General features: G+C 43.6%; 1 protein-coding gene across 3 annotated transcripts in view; it reads right to left on the minus strand.

The window, feature by feature from the left end:
- The window catches only part of vac14 (vac14 homolog (S. cerevisiae)), a 353,410-nt gene that overhangs the window by 183,133 nt on the left and 151,929 nt on the right, over nucleotides 1-18,348 (minus strand). For all 3 annotated transcript variants that reach the window (XM_078543974.1, XM_078543973.1, XM_078543975.1), the window contains exon 15: nucleotides 6,202-6,334. In XM_078543974.1, the coding sequence (XP_078400100.1) occupies nucleotides 6,202-6,334 (133 nt within the window). The remainder of the gene's footprint in view (nucleotides 1-6,201; nucleotides 6,335-18,348) is intronic.

Here is an 18,348-nt window from a genome sequence, read left to right on the forward strand (position 1 = left end):
TCTTTGGGATTACTGTTAAACTGAGACTCTGTCTGCCGTCTCAGGTGGACATAAAAGATCCCATGGCACTAACTCGAAGGGGAGCATGAGAAATCTTCCCAGCATCCTGGTGATACCTATCCCTCAACTAACACCATTCAAAAGGCAGATTATCTGGTCATTATAACATTTTGGGATCTTGCTGTGCACAAATTGGTTGCAGCGTTTCCTGCATTATAAGAATAACTACATTTCAAAAGCACTTCCCTGGTTGGAAAGTGCTTTGGAGACATTGCAAAATGCAAGCTTTTCTTTCTGTAGCTATTATAGTGTGGAACTGAGTGAGCCTTATGAGCAGGATGCCTGGGGACCTTCTCAGGCAGGGATGGAGAGTATCAGATACTGTCAGAGGAAGAAACAACTTACAAACCCTTTCAGTGCTCTATTTATAACAGCAAGAAGTTCAAGCTATCATGGGGAGACTTTAATTGAACTATAAACTTTGTCAAGTTAGTGTCAACTTGCCAGGAAGCCTTTAACAGGTATCTCAAACCCTCCACTCTAGTTAGAGAGCAGTAGCTTGATTAACTGTCGAGGAACATAGCAGATGATTAAAACTCTGTTGCGTTAGCAGGACGCCCTCCACTGATGAGACAAACCCACCAGAGACAACTGTTTCTTCAACAAGGTTGAGAACCAATTAGTCGACAACCAAGTGTGTTTCTCTGCAACATCTGTCAAAATATATCTGCTCCTGACTAAACACAGAACGAGCACAAACAGGAGCGGAGTTCATGGGTGTTGGAATTGAAGTGCCACAAAATGTGTGATTATATCACTTCTGTACCTTTTAATGCCCAGATTATATCAGTTTACTGATTTTGTTTACTGATGTACATTGGAATGAAAATTCAGTCCGTTTCCATGGATGCCACATCAGACCACTACTTAAAAAGTCTGGATGTGATGACAACCGATTTTCCACATAAACGCAGGCTTCATAAAGCTGTGTGAGCTTTGACAGGCAATAACAGTTCCAATTAATCTCAGTGGTGGGAGTGATCTCTAACTCACAGCAGGGATGCGCTACACACAGGAATCCAATCGAAGAAATACATCAGAAGGCCTAATAAAGGCTCCATCTGAGATGTACCTCTTGGGAAAAAATATCTACTTAGTCAAACTTAGGTGCCCAGCTACACAAAAAAAAAAAGCAGGCAGGCAACACTGCCCAGCAGGCATGGAGCTTCAATTCAGGGCCTAATAACCACCCAGAGTTTTGTTTAATTGGACAGAGGTATAGTCAATCCCACATAAAACTGATCCATGCAGATCAGGAAGCCCCCAAAGTTCACTGCTAATCAATGCTGCGTTAACTGGGTTCTGATCTCAGCAACTTGCACCTGTACAGCATTTTTACAAAAACCAACACCACAAAGAGCCTCACAATGGGTGGGAACAAAAATAAACCCAACACTGAGCAATGGTAAATAAAGGACAAAGAATGGTGACTGAAGGCCAGATCAAAGTGTCAGTGTTAAGGGTGTTTTTGAAGGAAAAGAGAGCAGAGGGGTTTATACAGATAGCAGAGCAGAGAATGCTTAACAGAAGTAGGATTGAATGCTCCTCATACACCCTCTACTTTCAACCTGTTAGCTTCCATCACTCACCAATATTTACTAGTTTCCTATTCCTATAATGCACAGTTTTAAAAATCCTGGTCCCCATTTACAACTCCATCCATGGCCATGTACATCCCTATCTCTGTAAGCTCATCTACCCCTAGATCTCACTACACACTTTAGGCCTGCCAGCTTTGGCCTACCACATCCTTCCATCTTTGAAGAGGTTGCACCGCTTCCCTCCTTTAAAAGCCTCATCTTGCCTTCAGTCATCACCCCTAACTGGTGGTGATGGGTTGCAGCGGCAGTTGTAGCGGAGATAGTTAAGGCTGCAGATACAGCGAGTGGAGGATCGAACAAAGTACACCAATGATGCACATCATCAGATAAGCAAACTGCTGGAGAGGGGGAGAGGGTCAGTTGGGAGGAGTGGTGGATAGGTACAAGCTAAGTTGAATAGCTCGGGTCTTTCAGCACTAAGTTGAAAGTAATTCTTGCTCATCCAAGAACTGGTGCTAGCTAAGCAGCTAAATAGGTCAGCAATGATCAAGAAGTGGAGTGGCGGCAACTAGTTACTGGTAGATGTTATAAGCACGCACACAAAAGCTGTTTCCGTGTCCATAAATGCTACAGTGAGGCAGCATGCAGCCAAGAAAAAGAAGAGGGCCAAAGGAGGAGCCGCTGGACACACTGAGCTGACTATGTGGGGGAAGGGAGGGGAAGACATTGCAGAAAATATATCAAAGCAAAATACTGCGATGCTGGAAATCTGAAATAAAAACAGAAAATGTTGGAAAGACTCAGAAGGTCCAGTAGCATCAATGGGGAGATAAACAGGGTTAATATTTTAGGTTTGTGACCTTTGAGCTTTTATTACAGAAAATAAGTCTGATTCCTTGGAAGAGGTAGGAGTAAAACCAAGCCAGGGCAGTTCTACTGAGGGGGGGACACAGAATAGAGACAGTGCAGAGGAATGGAGCAATGGACTCTGCCAAAAGCTATGGGGAGGATAAAGAGGGATAATGCACTGTGGGCAGTCACATAGGATAACGTTGGAGGCTTCAATCAGCATAGTCTCAATGCTAAGCAGAGGGTAGAAATCGGATTGAGCATCCCAAGGAAGGCTGATGAGAGAGTTTTGCAGTCTTGAGTGCAGGGTGGCAGCAGCGGAAGAGAGAGAGCCATTGATTATGTCAGTAAGCACTGGACTGAGGATGAGTTGAGAGAGGTTTTTGTTGACTTTGAGGTGAGATGAGTATGACGGGAAGGAAAAGCAATAGAATCAGGCAGCCCTCTGACGTTTCAATCGAATAGCCAAGCTTCATATCCAAGTCTAGACAATGAATGTTAGTAGGTTATTCAACCATAGTCAGCTAAAGGCAGGCTCAGTGCTACCCTCAACTAATGTCCATATCAGCAAACTTTCCAGCAGCGCTCAATAGAGAGCAAACAGGAACAAGAGTCTGGAAGATGTTTTCTTCTCTTATGTAGGGACTTTTAAGGTGAATTTTAGCACCACAATTGTAGCCATGACTGAGATCAGCTAACAGCACAGCCTGAAAATTCATCAAGTTAAACTGTGATTGGACAAACATACTACCCTGGCAAACTGGGTTTATCAGTCAGAGTATATAGAACTCCTGCAAGCACAAGATGCCTTGGCAGATTCTTTAAAGTCAAAATGGAGGGGACTCTATTATATAAAAATCTCAAGCATAACCATCTGTTCGGACAGTCAGTGCCATTATTCATACAGTTAGGGCATTAATCACTGTCATCTTCCACAGCCAAAAGTGGAATCAGCAACTTTGAAGGCTCATCCTATGGGGTTAGTGCTAAAACCCTGAACATCCTGCTGACACATCAAGTATGGAGAGACAATAAAGACATATTACGGGAATTGTCTACTCGTTTCTTAGGAAACCATTCAAAATGTGAAAGGTTCCGTTTTTTTTCTCCACAATTTTTTTGTCTATTGTGATGTTGGGTTAAATGTCAGGTCAGTCCAAATATTCAGAGTTGCACCAATAACAAAAAACTATAAGCGAGGTTTTGATCAAAACCAGGACCATGTTAATAGAAACATTGCCCACCAAGCCACGTTTACATATGCAAATGAATGAAAAGACAGATTTTGCCCACTAATTCCTAAAGTTGCAACCTGTTTAAAAAGTGAGCACATGTCCTACACTAAAAAAGACTGTACATTTTTCAATTTAATTAGAAACAGGCTTCACAATAGATTCCCTAGTGCTATAAATACCATGAATGCCTGCAAGACAGGCAATGCACCAGAGTAAGGCTGCATTTCAGAAACACTGCATGGGGTGGGAACAAGTTTGTGATTGTGTAATTTGAGGGAAGGAATCAAATGCTTTAATCGGGAGAACTAACCAATTTAAACTGGGACAGAAGTAATGATGAGATATTGAGTATCCTCGTTGGGAAGCGGGGGAATAAAGCTTTTAGTCTTTTGGTCTAGTTGGGTCCAAGGTGACACAGCTGATGATGGCAACATCACCAAAACAGATCATCTGATCTTTATTACATTGTTGTTTGCTGGAGCTTGTTGCATGCAAATTAGCTGCTGTGTTTCCTACATCATAACAGTGACTATAACCCAAAGTACTTGACTAGCTGGAAATGCTTTGGGATGCCCTGAGGTTGTGAAATGTGCTATATCAAGGCAAGGCTTTCTTTCTTTAAACCTGAAGCTCCTGGACCACTTCTTACACTTGTATGGAGGGCACGAGATTTCTCAAAACCTGCCTCTTACTAATTATGTGCCTAAATTCTCTGGGTTACAGTTACTGGACTGCGAATCTACCAGGAGAGTCATAATAGCAAAGTAAGTGACTGGCTATTGTGTGGGTCTACTCAAAAGCTGGGACTTGCACTGCCTCACGCTTCTTACGGCTGTGACTCACTTTGGAACATCCTGAGATTGTGAAAGACTCAATATCAATGCCAGTTCTTTCTTTGATGTAAAGTTCCAGTATTTGGGGAAGAATCCCTCAGTGCACTGTTACCGATAACTAGACCAGCCCAAAGCAAGGTGAAGAACATATTGGTTGTAAGGATTTGTCCAGTTCTTCACAAAAGTGGGTTAATAATTTTAAAAGCAACCCTGTAGCAGAGTTGGATAATACTTTGAACAATATTCTGTACAATATTATGTTAAACATAAGAAATTAAAATTGTACAAATTTGTAAATCAGGGGAGAATGAGGCTGTAAATTCAATGGCCCAGCAAAAAGCTGTCAATGAGAGAAAAAGCTTCCAGCATCGTAGCTGCTTGAATCCACAAGGAACCAACTGCCCATCCATTATTATTCACTTCTAGGTTGTATTTATTTTATTTAGCATGGGCATAAGTCACAGAGCCAAAGCAATAGCCTTATCAGTGAGTTATTTAAGCCCACCTTTAAGCTTAGCCAGCAGATACACCTTGACAATGTGAATCATTGTTTGGACTGTACCACAGCTGCAGTCTGGATGGTCTTGGCAACCCCACTGACATTGGCTGGCTGTACAGAAGCCTTGGCCAGTCCAGAAATGTTTTAAAAGGGCCCACTGTCAAGAGGATTGGATCAGTGTTCTCATTGCACCACCCATCAGTACCCGGCCTACACGGGGAAGCCAATGATCCTCCTAGCAAACAAAATTCAACAAGTCCGCACTTGAAGAATCCCAGCATCATGGAATCAAAATCTCTAGACGAACCAACCATAAAAGCAGAAACATGCAACTGGTGGTTGAACAGATAATCAGAGCTCATGCATAAAGCTCCTGGTGGTTAGCTTGCTTTATTTGGTGAACGTTTGTGTTCAGTTACTCTGCCTAAGGGAGGTCAGAACATTTCCTCTTCTGATGTACCATGCTAGTATTAAGTACTCTCAGACCAGGCGTAGCTTGTAACAGACACACAGTAAAGCTCCCTTTAACGCCGCCCAATATCAAGACGCAATCAACACTAATCTCAGAAGGTGACCCTCACTACTGCACCAGTGAGGCTTTACATCTCACACCATCTATCTCAATGGACCATTGTTGCTAAATTACAGTTGCATGCAATGGGTTATGCCTTAAAGATAATCTCAATGTTGAGTCTTCATATTACAATGATCCACAATGAATGGTAATTCCTTATGTTTCTAGGCTGAGCTCAAATACTAAAGCCCATTTATGGTAGAGAGCTTTACGGTCTACAAAGCTCTGATATAATTCATACGAGAGTGCTTGATGCTGGGCATGGATGGCTGCCTCACCTTGATAAACATAAAAAAATAATTCCAATACCATGCACAGCAATGGGGAAGGTTAAAACATTTGAAGTCAATTAGAAGAGAATGTGTGGGACAGCAGAAAAATTAGGCACCCTTGAGTTTGGATATATTCCTCATCTTGTCAACATAAAATGATGAGATGAACTTAAAGGCACCCTAAACATACACAAGGTTAATTGCATTCCCTATTAAAACTTTCCACAGGTCATTGACTCAATTATGTTTATGCTCAAAACATAGCATGAATGCTTCAGAATGTATGAGGAAAATGGATACCAGATCGCTAAACATGATATAACAAACTGTGCACCTACCGGATGATGAAGGCCCCCCGTATTTCCAGCAGCCGCTTCTCGTTGTTGAATTGCTTCAGCAAGTTGATCATAAACTTGAAGAAATAGGAGTTCATGGTGGGAGTCGAGGGGGAACATTCCAATGTTCGAGGCCCTAGAGTATAAAAAAAAGTTAACACAGACATATTGAATCTTTCTTAGCAGCACCCTCTTTCCCAAGGAAAGTTAAGACTCACCACCTTATCTAATTATCTGGGAAATTCCTTCCCAATTCCCCAAGAGTTTTTTTCCCTGAGCTTAGCTGTGGGGATATGGAACAGGTCAGTGGCAAGACCAAATGACAGTTAAAAGCTTCACTGGCGCAATGTAATTCCTTCCCACTTTATCTTTCAATTTGAGTCATATCTGGTCAGAGCTTTTCAAACTCTAATTCAGGAAAGGGTTAATCTTGATATTGCATTAATATTAACTTTTAGCTTTTGCTGTTAATTGAGTCTGTTAAAAGACTGAAAGATTGCTGATGTCACAAAGACAGATAGGAGAGTATGTTGTGAAGAAGACATAAGGATTTTATAGATGGATATAGATAGGTTGAGTGGGTTGGCAAAAATCTGGCAGATGGAGTATAATTGGGAAAATGTGAAGTTGTTCACTTTGGCAGGAAGAAGAAAAAAGCAAAATATTACTTAAACGAAGAATGACTGCAGAATTCCGAGGTGCAGAGGGATCTAGGTGTTCCAGTGTATGAGTCACAAAAAGTTCGTATGCAGGTACAGCATATAATCAAGGTGGTTAATGGAATGCTATTCTTTACTATGAGAGGAATCAAACATAAAAGTAAGCATGTTATGCTTCAGTTATACAGGGCATTGGTGAGGTCACATCTCGAATTGTGGGCAGTAAGGATGTAAATGCGTTGGAGGTGGTTCAGAGGAGGTTTACCAGATTGATACTTGGAATGAGTGGGTTGAATAGGCTGGGCTTGTTTCCACTGGAGTTTAGAAGAGGGGTGACTTGATCGAAGTATATAAAATCCTGAATGGTCTTGACAAGATGGATGTGGAAAGGATGTTTCCTTTTGTGGGTGAGTACAGAACTAGGCGGCACTGTTTTAAATTTAGAGTTGCACTTTTAGGACAGAGATAAGGAGAATTTTTTTTCTCTGAGGGCTGTGCGACTTTGGAACGCTCTTCCTCAGGTGGTGAAAGCAGGGACATTGAATATATTTAAGGTAGAGGTAGATTGATTCCTTTGCCTAACAAGAATCTAAGGTTATCGGGGGTAGATGGGAATGTGGAATTCGAAATACAAAACAGATCTTATTGAGCGGCAGAACAGGGGCCGAATGGCCTACATCTGCTCCTATTCCATATGTTCATATGTATTGAAAGTGTAACCATAATAAAGGCTTGCTTTATTTCATTATCTATAAAATGCAGTGAAAACAGTGGTACGTTTTGAAAGCAAAACAGAATTAGAAGACATTTTGGTCAGAGAACTTCAACTGACCGCAAGTATTTCTCAGACACAGAACAGGCAGAAAAGCTCTCTTCATTGGAAGGCTTTGCAGAAACACCTGCCTGAGAAAGATCATTGATCTGATAAGTTACACAGTTAGTGCAGATCCAAGGACAGAGCAGGCAAATCAGTGTTGAATGATAACTGTGCATTAGGTAATGCTATGGTAAATGCGAATTGACACATGCCAGTTGTGGAAAAGGATGGAGTGAGTGTTGGGGGAAATACTTTGGAATTCAAAGATCTGGTCAAACAACCGCACCAAGCTTAGAACTGCAATATGTTTTGAATTTCCTGGTTAAAACAGGCAGGCTTTTGTCTTACGTATTGCTGTTTAGTTTAGGTTTCATCTTTGACACTATTGGTGATTACTGTATTCTTAATATATCTGTGAACACCTGACATGGATGTTGTGAAGGGTATGATGAGAACACCTATACAAGAACACCTATCCTCTAACTCTAATTCTAGAGTGAAACCTAGAGGTCAATGTACAGTGGGAACAAACCAGGCAATGAATTAAGACCACACAGGAGCGATGCATGGCATTGAAGCAGAATGATCTAGCAGTGACTTACCATACAGTGTTACTGCTGCCTTGACAGTAAATGCAACAAATGACACTGGTGTGGGACTGAGAGGTCACAGCTCCCTAAATTCATAAGATGGGGGGAGGTTTGTTAAAGGCGCAGCATCAATGTGCTGCACGAATCTTGTAAACAAAATGTAATCTTTTGTTGCGATAAGGGAAAACAGAAACTTGCTGAGCCGACTATGTGTTTAACAGCGTAAAATCTAATGGGATTTGGTCTCCTCACCCACCTCCCCACCATCTTCCACCCACTCCCGCTACTCACCATTAATGAATAGACAGCTCGCAGATTGGCACAGACCCACATTTTAAAGCAGCAGTGGTCTATCGTGCCAAAGCCAGAGTAGAAGCTTGTTGCAAACTAACTGCCAGTGATCTGCAAAGCAGGGCATGAAGGCAAATCAGTGATGCCTGGGTCCCTAAAAACAAATGCTGTGGGGTACTGGGTCAGCACACTGCACTTTGATTGGATTAAGATCACGTCATGGTCCTACAGCCAAGCCATTTCCCAATGGACACAGGGCCCAAGCATCAAACTCCATTCATTTTGGCACACTTCCCAGAGATAGAGAATTAGGAAATGTACAGCAGCAAATTCTTGGCATTGAGGTATATGGTTGATGTAACATAGAGGTCTTTATTTCACATCTATATTAAACCTGACTGTATAGTGCTGAATGGTGAAACTGGGGATCTGAAAAGCATCCATCCTGCAAGGACCAAACTATTGAGATCCTTTACCTTAAATAAGCAGAAATATTGACCAAAACAGATTGTTAAATGGGAATTGTAAATGAGGTAGAACTGTCATCTAAAACCCAACGTGGAGAGCAACTACTGCACACTGCTGGGTTAAACAAATGACATCTGTTCTCTACAATGCTAGATACAATTTAAAATATAATACTTAAAATCAAAAAAAAGGAGCAAAATATCTGACAACACTAACATTAAGCCAGTGGGAGCTAGAAATGGACAGAAATTGCACCTAAATGACTGGATGAGTGAGATAAGCCTTCATGTTTATTATGAGCTATTAAAAACAACAGTTGCTTGGGAGAAAAGTCACCAGTCCAATAGCTGCTGCTGCTGCTGCTCAAGATTTCTACTGTGTTCAGAGAATCACATCTGGGAAATGTGCAGGAACTGCTATCTGGCAATCCCTTGCATGGGATTGTGACAGCATGAATGCGCTTTGGCTGGTCATGTGATCTCTCTAACTTGTCACTGGATCCTCATGAGATATCCAGGGCACACAGTCCTAGCAACTAGAGTGGTGTCGATATTCAAGTGTAGAGCAGTCAAACGAGCCCTGTCAACCCTGAATTTGTTTTCAGATGATTTGCAACAAAAGGCTGGCACATTACCAGACCTTAGGCTCTTATTGAGTTGGGGTCTTCACTGCACATTTCAGTTACGATGACCAGATCTAACTCTGCCACATCCAAGTCCTCACTCGCTTGTACCAAAACTGACCACTGTTCTAGGATCATCCTGGAGGACAAAGGAAAGCACTGGCTCCTTTTCTCAACATCAACAGCCTCCTTAAATGTCTTAAATGCTTATGGATTATCTGGTGCCATGATAGAGACTATCCATTCAGCTGCTTCCCCCAAACCATCTTTACAAAGCCAAGCCTCCCCGCAACCTAGCCTATAATTATTATTTAGTTCTGTCCCATCTTGTCCATTAGACCAACCTCCTCCTTCCTTGACCCCATTCCTACCAAACTGAACATACAACTTGCCTTCCTGACAAATTCTAACTGACATTGTAATTAGTCCCCGTCACCGCACCCCCACCCTTTTCAAAAGCACACTTATTCTGTCTACCCACCGCCACATTTCCAACCCCTTCCTCTCCAAAATGTTTGAACGTGATAGTGCCTCTTAGATCTCTATGCTCAACTCCCCCATTTGGATCTCTCCCACCTCCAACAGTAATGGAATGGCTCCAAGGTCACAGGTCCGTGCTCTTGAATTCTCTCCCAGAAACCCCTTCACCTCCCTCTCGTGCTTCAACACCCTCCTAAAAACCCAAGCTTTGGATCAAGCTTTTGGTCACGCCTAAAATCTTTGAAGATGGACTGCAGTAGTTCAAGATGGCAGCTCACCAGCACCCTCTCAAGGGCAATCAGGGATGGGCAATAAACGCTGGCCATGTTGGTGATGCTCATTTCCCAGGAACGAATAAGAAAACAATAAATGAACGGCACTGAACATGCACAATTCTCGTTTATTGCAAAATCTCAAAACTTAATTGATGATGACCAATTATCTGCATCACAAGTTTGGTGTTTGCTTTGTTCCACATCCAAGATCTGCATATGCACACAGTACTTTTCCTACACTGTAAACTGAAAAATATTCCAGTTTCAAATATGTTGTCTCATGGTAAAATCATGTCCAACAGCCATATAGACCAAAGAGGTTGAACCTGCAGCTTCTATTAATTTGAGTCAGGATAGTGATGCACTTTACCTCAGCACCCATGTGTGCTCAGACAGGGGCTTGGGAACCTGGAAACAGTTGAGTTCCTCCAGCCTGCCATTCAATGGGATCATGGCTGATCTGTGACCTTATACTCACCTCTTCCCCAGCGACATTTGCAGAAGAGCATTTCAAACTTCTACCACCCTGTGCGTGGAAGTGTTTCCTAATTTCACTCCTGGCTCTAACCTTTGGACTATGCCTTCTCCGTACACATTTAGACCACCAGGGACATAAGGAACTGGCATCCTGCTCCTCACTGCGCTCTGTTAAGTATGTTATTTTTAATTCTTGGGGTGCAGGCATCACTTTATTTCCCATCCTAACTTGCCCAAGGTGGTGGTGGTGGGGCGGCTGGGAGTCAGGCTTGGCTGTGATGACTTCCATGGTCTATCAGCCTGCTAACACTCATGATCTACACCAGCACAAAGAGGATGACATGAAACAATGGAAAGTGGCTGGTGCCATGTGGCCATAGAAGAATTCCCCAGGATTACTCCCTTTGGGGGTGGAGGAGGGTGGAAAAGAGCAAGGAGAATTTCCCAGCGTGAATGGTAAATACAGGTTACATCTATTAATTTATTATAGTTTAATTCTACCTCCCCCCACCACTTTATATTTGGTTTGAAATATTATCCTGAGCAAGAGTGGAAGAGACCTTGTTCTTCATTTTTCAGCTGCACTTAAAACTACACCTTTAAATAATTAATGTTAGTGCTTGCGATGCTGATTTGATTTCCCTTATACAACTGGAACAGAGTGATGGAAAAGGCAACTATTCAAGTAAAGAAAGATCATGAGAAAGTATATCCAGAAATCAAGCCTGAATAGTGTGGGCCCCAGTCTCCAAGTACCCATGAGCTGAGTTGCAGGATGCCTGCAATCACTGTTGGGCATGTTGGTCATGGTTCAGGTATTCAGAACACTTACCTGTTTAAATCACAGCGAGCAGACAAGGACTGGCAGTGCACTTGTTTGAAGTTCCACAATTAATCGCAAATGAGGTAAACAGAATTACAGAATTTAAGTGTGGCTTTCTCTGCACTTTTAGCCCATTCAGATTTAATCAGTCTTGTCCAGACTAAAAGCTACTACACAGTGTCAATTTACGTAAATCATATTGGGCAAGATCTTTAGTTCGGCGGGTGCCCATGATAGGCATGCCTGGGAGCGGCCAGGGAACGGGCCCCTGACTGCGATTTTACGCGAGCTGGTCAATTAACAGCCAGCATGAAAGCAGCGCTGAAAGGCTCGGCGCTGCCAGGGTGGGAGTGAGAGGAGGGTGAGCGCTGAAGTCAGCCCGGGCGCAGGGGAGCGTGGAATGAAAGCTCCCTGAAAGCAGAGAGCTGCTTCAGGGAGCTGAAGTATTTAAGATACAAAAAAAAAGATTTTAAAAACCAGGAGAAAATGTCCACACATCAGAATCAGTCACCGGAACATATGGATGATGAAAATTCCATCCAAACATTTTAATTTTTTTAAAACTAGTATTGGAAACCTCATCCCGCCGTGATGAGGTTTCTTGAAAAATGCACATGGCCGATTTGCCCACCAACCATAACAATGGAAGGGCAATGAAAAATCTCAGTTAATTACGACTTAAAGGACTTAATAGGCCATTTAACTGTCGGCTTCCGACTCTCGTGCGTGCCCGCCAAATGAAATATCGCCAACTGCGTGATGACATTGGGACGTTCACCCGACGTCATCGCATGATATTTCACGTTTGAGTGGGCCGGGCGCGTGCCCGCACACCGAGTGAAAAATTCTGCCCATTAAGTTTAATTAGGCAGACTGCTACAAGGCAATGGTGGAAGGCAAACCAGGTGGACCTTGGTATTTTCTCCTATAGCAATTCTGAGGTTCAAATATATCATACATACACAACGCAGACAAGCCCTGAAGAAATAAGGCTCCCTTTGTCAGTGGATGAAACCTCAGATTTGAAGGCTCCAAATGATCCATCATTCACAGCCATTGGGGGAATGAATTAATTATTTCTACTACTCTGGTCAAAAACTGCTTCCTAACGTCCTTCCTGAATAGAAAGAATTTTCTCCAAGGATTCCATGTAGGCTGCTGAGAAAGTCCTGACTACAACAGGTGCAGCACCAGCTGTACTACCAATGTCTAAGATGTACTCTATATGGAATTTCCCAACCCTGACATACACACTTCTCCAGTGACCAACAGCAAAAGCAATGTGCACCCAGCCTTGACCAATGCTACTTGAATTACTTAAAGGTTCACACATGGCTGAGAGGGATTGGTCATTTAATTTGGGATTTGATTCCTGCCCCCTCCAAGAGAGCTTTCACTCACCATCACCTGGATGGCTTGGTCGAAGGTGGAAATTTGAGTGGTGCATTGGGATCGATCATCTTCACAGCAGAAAAAGCCCAAAATTGCAAAGTGAAAAATGGCAGAATGCCTGCGCTGCTCTGTAATTAATGACCCGTGGATGACATAACAGGAACAGGAAGCTTAGAAAGATGGGTCTCTGGCCATGCAGTCTACTAATTATGAAGAAACCACAAGCAGCCTCCTGTTTTTCCATTGAGCGTTTTACCCATCCCTTCCTACCTTTCCTACACCAACTGATCCATAGAGATTCACATTAGCATGGAAGCTACCACAACAGGCATGGAGTAAACACGTGTAAAGGATTCTGAGTCAGCTGAAAGAAGCCTTGCTGTAGACAAGGGCCATTAACATTTTTAATTTTTAAAAAACATGGATTCTATTGTTAGGTAAAGATATTCCATATTCCTCCAGCTAAATTATCCAACACTCCCATTAATCATGATCAAACTGTAATTTGACAGATCAGAGAAGGAGCCACATTCCCTAAGAAGCCAAGTCACAGAACACCTGCATCCATTATACTCTGACGATAGTAATTGCTCCTTGGCTGGTGTGAAAAATCAGCGTCTCTGCATCTAAACTGACAGATTAATTAAACAATCAGCTCCGCAAGCAGCTGCTGTCACCAGAGCACAGTCTCCCAGGCAACACTGATCAAAGCACGGTAAACAATGCCAGGATGATTCCATTGCCAGGCTGGGCTGAGGGGGTTGCCCACCCCAGCCTCCCACATACTTGTCACTCTGGTTCACTGTGGTCACCCCGCTCGTACCTAATGGCTGGAGCACAATAAAGTGGGAGTGAATTTGCAAACCGTATCCTGCACAGGAAAGCGAAGGGGAGGGAGGCCGGGTCTCGAGGCAGTGGTGTGACAATGCATCGAGTGTGGAAGAAGATGGGCTTTTCCTTCTGACCAACTTGCACTGAAAATCCCCGTTGAGCCACCCAGAATACTCTTGCACATCTCCCATCCGGAAGCTGAACAAAGAGGTGCAACAAAATAGGATGTAAAATATATACGTAGACATTGAAGTTGTCGTCTTGTGTTTCTAGCTGATCTGGCAAAATGTTAAGAATATAGTATGAGAGTATCTTGCCAATCAACGGGCAGAAAAAAAGCAAAATATTGCAGATAGTGGAAATCTGAAACAAGAAAACGCTGGAAATGCTCAGCAAGTCAGGCAAAGAGAAACACACAAGGGAAATAACCTTTTCTCAGAAAGGGGCCTGAAATATTGACTTGGTTTCTCACTCCATAGATGCTGCCAGACATGCTAAGTATTTCCAGATGCTATCAGGTGTATAGTTCCACATAGTGGAGAGTTTTAACATATATGTTATTTCTGCTGCCTTGTTCCGATGACACGATTTTGAAGAGTAGGGAGAGTTCTTCCTGGTCTCCTGGCCAATATTTATCTCTCAATCAACATCAACAGGTCTGGTCATTATCTCAGTTGTTAGTGGGACAATGCTGTGCGCAATTTGGCTGCTACGTTTCCTACGTTACAAAAATGATTACACTTCAAAAGTGATTCATTGGTTGTAAAGTACTTTAGGACCTGAGGTTGTAAATGGTGTTATGTCGATACAAATGATTTTATTTTATGCACAATCTTTGTGCAAGCTCTAACATGACAGCAAATGAGCTGATAGTGGGCTCAAATCAATCACAATCTGAACGGCTCCAGTTCACTTCTCTTAATACCAGACCAGGTTCACATGCTCATAGATGCAGGATTCAAATCTGACTCTGTAACAATACAACCTGTCAAAAAGAATCCAGCAGTTTCTACTCTTGGGAGCTTACAGCATATAACACTCAACAGCGCCAATTGAGAGGATTCTCTGTTAGGGCATTTGGTATGGTCAGTTCTGTAGTAGGGAGGATGGTGGGGGTGAGGAGGGAGCATGGTGTTCTTCTAGGAGCCAATCCACAAGAGCCAAAATCTCCTGACAACTCACCCAAATAAGCAAACTCTTCATGCGTTATCATAGATCTCGTGTGCTTACCAGCTATGCAACTCAGCGGGTGGGTGGGTGGGGGGGGGGGGGGGTGATGTTGAGGTGCAACACAATCACGCCCGATATTCTCCTCACCAACATTTACACAGCTGCAGTCTCTTAGCAGCAGAGGGTCAGTGGAAAGCGAGCCAAGCTGGCGCTAGGCCATTCCAGACCCAGTAGCACCCTGGCCAACTGTAGTCACTCAAATGGATGAGCCTAGCAAATTCAGCACAGGCTAGGGATTGAAACTGGGACTTTATGCTCTATCCGGCTCAGTATCATTCTGGGTGCGTAGATCAGTTTGCTGGGAAATCTTCATACAGCAGTCGGCTGGGAGAGCTCAGAATCCAAATAGAGCTATTTATAATGGAGCACTCAGAGTGATAAATATTACATATGACCAGCAGGCCTTCAACTATGAAGTGACATATCTGATTTAACTGACACATCAAAGCATGCTCTCAAGAAGCGCAAATGTTTCAGGCAAGCAGCCTTACTCATCTTCTCAATAATTTGTGCAAAATAGAAACAGCAATGACCTACTAAAGGAAGGTTCTACCACAAAACCTGTAAAAGAAGCTTCCAGAAGGTCTCCAGTTCAATGCCTGACCTAGGTGAATTTGGTTACTCTCAGCCGAGGCTCTCCAATCTGCTTCGGTGCCCAGGATTTGTGGGGAGTTGTGGGAGTCTGGTACAGATTGCTTCCCACTGATGTCAGTTGGAAAGAATGCATGTGAATGGCTGAGAGAGATACAGAAGGGTCAAGAACCTGACAACAGCCACAAGGTTTGTTCATCAAGCATCTCCAATTGGGCAACAGCCTGGGAACCTTACCCTACCAGAGGTCACAAGAAGAGGGATATGGAAAGATATTTTATAAAAGTACTTCCACTGAACTCTGCATAACCCAATTCTTTATCAGTGTAAGTGGACAATGGCAAATTCTGTATTGAAGGCACTATACAAGAACATACCCATACTGCTCAACACTGTAATCCTGTAGACAGAACCATTGAAAGCAGGGGTGGTGAACCTGTGGGACATTGGAAGGGGCATGTTTGGGCTTAATCCATGCAAAAAAGGAGACAAATAAAAGCAAAATACTGCAGACACTGGAAATCTGAAATAGAAACAGAAAGTGCTGGAAATGTTCAGCAGGTCTGGCAGCGTCAGTGGCAGCAGAAACAGAGTTAACGTTTCGAGTCCACTATTAATTCTACAGAAACCAACCCAATAGCCTGCCAGCACTCTCAGAATAGACTTACAAGGAACAGCCGCTTGGAAGAGGTTCCAGAGCCATATCTCAAGGCCTAAAAAATAAGAAGTGAAACTCTAGTCTAATGAACCTATGTCCTCTTCAAAAATTTGACTTTAAGCCATTTTGTGCAGAGAGATTCAGAAAGAACTCCTCCTGAAAATCTTTGCTCTGCTGTTCATGAGGGTTTCAACATCTGCCAGCAATCAATGGTTTCTGTCCAAATCCAGAAATGATTTTGACACATGCTGAACATAGCATTCTATCGGAGTTACTGGCCAAAAGACAAAAGGGGGTGAGTCATCTCTGGCCAGTCAGCATCACTTATACACTGTTTAAAACTGGTGCCCACACAGATACATGAACATTACACAAACCCAACAGTGCACAGTGCAAATAAAGGGTTTGTGCATCTGGTTTTCCGCTATCAGCATTACTGGAATGGGAATAATGCCAAATCAGGACAATGTACTGTCAGACCGTGGCCAGTAAACTGATTCAGAAATTATAACCGTTCCAGTACAAAAACACACACAAGGTCCAGTCAAATTAACAAGTCTCCAGAGGTCCAAAATGGGGCACAGTAGAGGGCACACAACTTCACAGAGTCATGTCTGAATCATTGACATCAGTGCAAGACATCCTTGGAGGACCATTGTTCTACAAGGCTAAATGTTTCTCAAAGCTAGGATGAGAGTGGGCGAAGACAAAAAAAAGTCTGAAAACTGAGAGACCAGGAATGACCACCCATGGAATCCCTGTTGTGTTCACTAACCCCTGCCTTATGACTGTGAATGTCTTGAAACTCCCTCCACAACTCGCTTAGGATGGGTTCTTTGGGCCCCTTGATGGCATGCATTGACCACAATTCCCTCCTCCCCCCCACTCCTGGCTCTCTACTTCACTCCTCCTCTATGCCTGGGTCCAACCCCTCTCCCAGCTCTTTAACCACCCCCCCCTCCTCCCCTATACCCAGCTCCACCCTTCACTCCTGGCTCTACCTCCTCCTCCTCCACTCCTGGCTCTCCCCCACCCCCCTCCCGGCTCTCCATCCCCCACCTCCTCTACACCTCCTGATCCCCCTGTTCCCGACTCTCTACCACAATCTCCCCACCCCCCTCCTCCCCTATACCTGGCTCTTTAATCCCCGCTCCCCATTTCCAGCTCTCTACCACCCCACTCCTTGACTATACCCAGCTGTCCACCCCCTCCCCCGGCCCCCCCCTGTTCCTGGCTCTATATCTGCTTCCTCCCGTATACCCGGCTCTCTAACCCCCGCTCAGCTTGTTCCTGGCTCTCTGCCCACCCTCCCCTATACCTGGGTCTCTACCCCCATGTCCCCTGTTCCCAGCTCTCTACCCCTCCCGCCTGCATACCCAGCTCTCTAATCCCTGCTCCCAGCTCTACACCACCCCCTGCACCCTCACATTGCCTTGTTCCCAGCTCTCTAGCTCCTCTCCAAAGCTACCAGGCTCTCTTCCCCTCCCTCACTGTATCCAGCGCTCTAACACACATCCTTGACCCTTCAAAATTTCTAATGCTTTAAATTTAATCCAAATTCTACCATTCCTGCTGGGCAGTTTGACAAAAAAAACACAGCAGCCATCATTTTTTCTGAATTCCAGAAACATCGCTGAAGTTGAAAGATTGGGAGCGAAGACAAGGCAAATGAAGAAATTGTGACTGGAATATGCCAAGCTCAGGATTGGAAATCTTCCAACTGGAGGAGGAAAGGAAGATTTAAGGAGGTCAAGAGTTCCACAGGACAGAGGTCTTGATAAAGAATGAGCAAGAAGAGATAGTACAATGAAAGCTGATGATGGAGGAGGAAAAATAAGTTGGCTATATAGTTGCAGCAGGAGCTGAAAGTTGAATGAGCCTTGAGATGATGGCCCCTTCTCTGCCGGACTTTGGAAGGAAGCCAGAAGCTGAGGAAATCACTCATC

Source organism: Cetorhinus maximus, chromosome 6, assembly GCF_964194155.1.
Source record: "Cetorhinus maximus chromosome 6, sCetMax3.hap1.1, whole genome shotgun sequence".
NCBI lineage: Eukaryota > Metazoa > Chordata > Chondrichthyes > Lamniformes > Cetorhinidae > Cetorhinus > Cetorhinus maximus.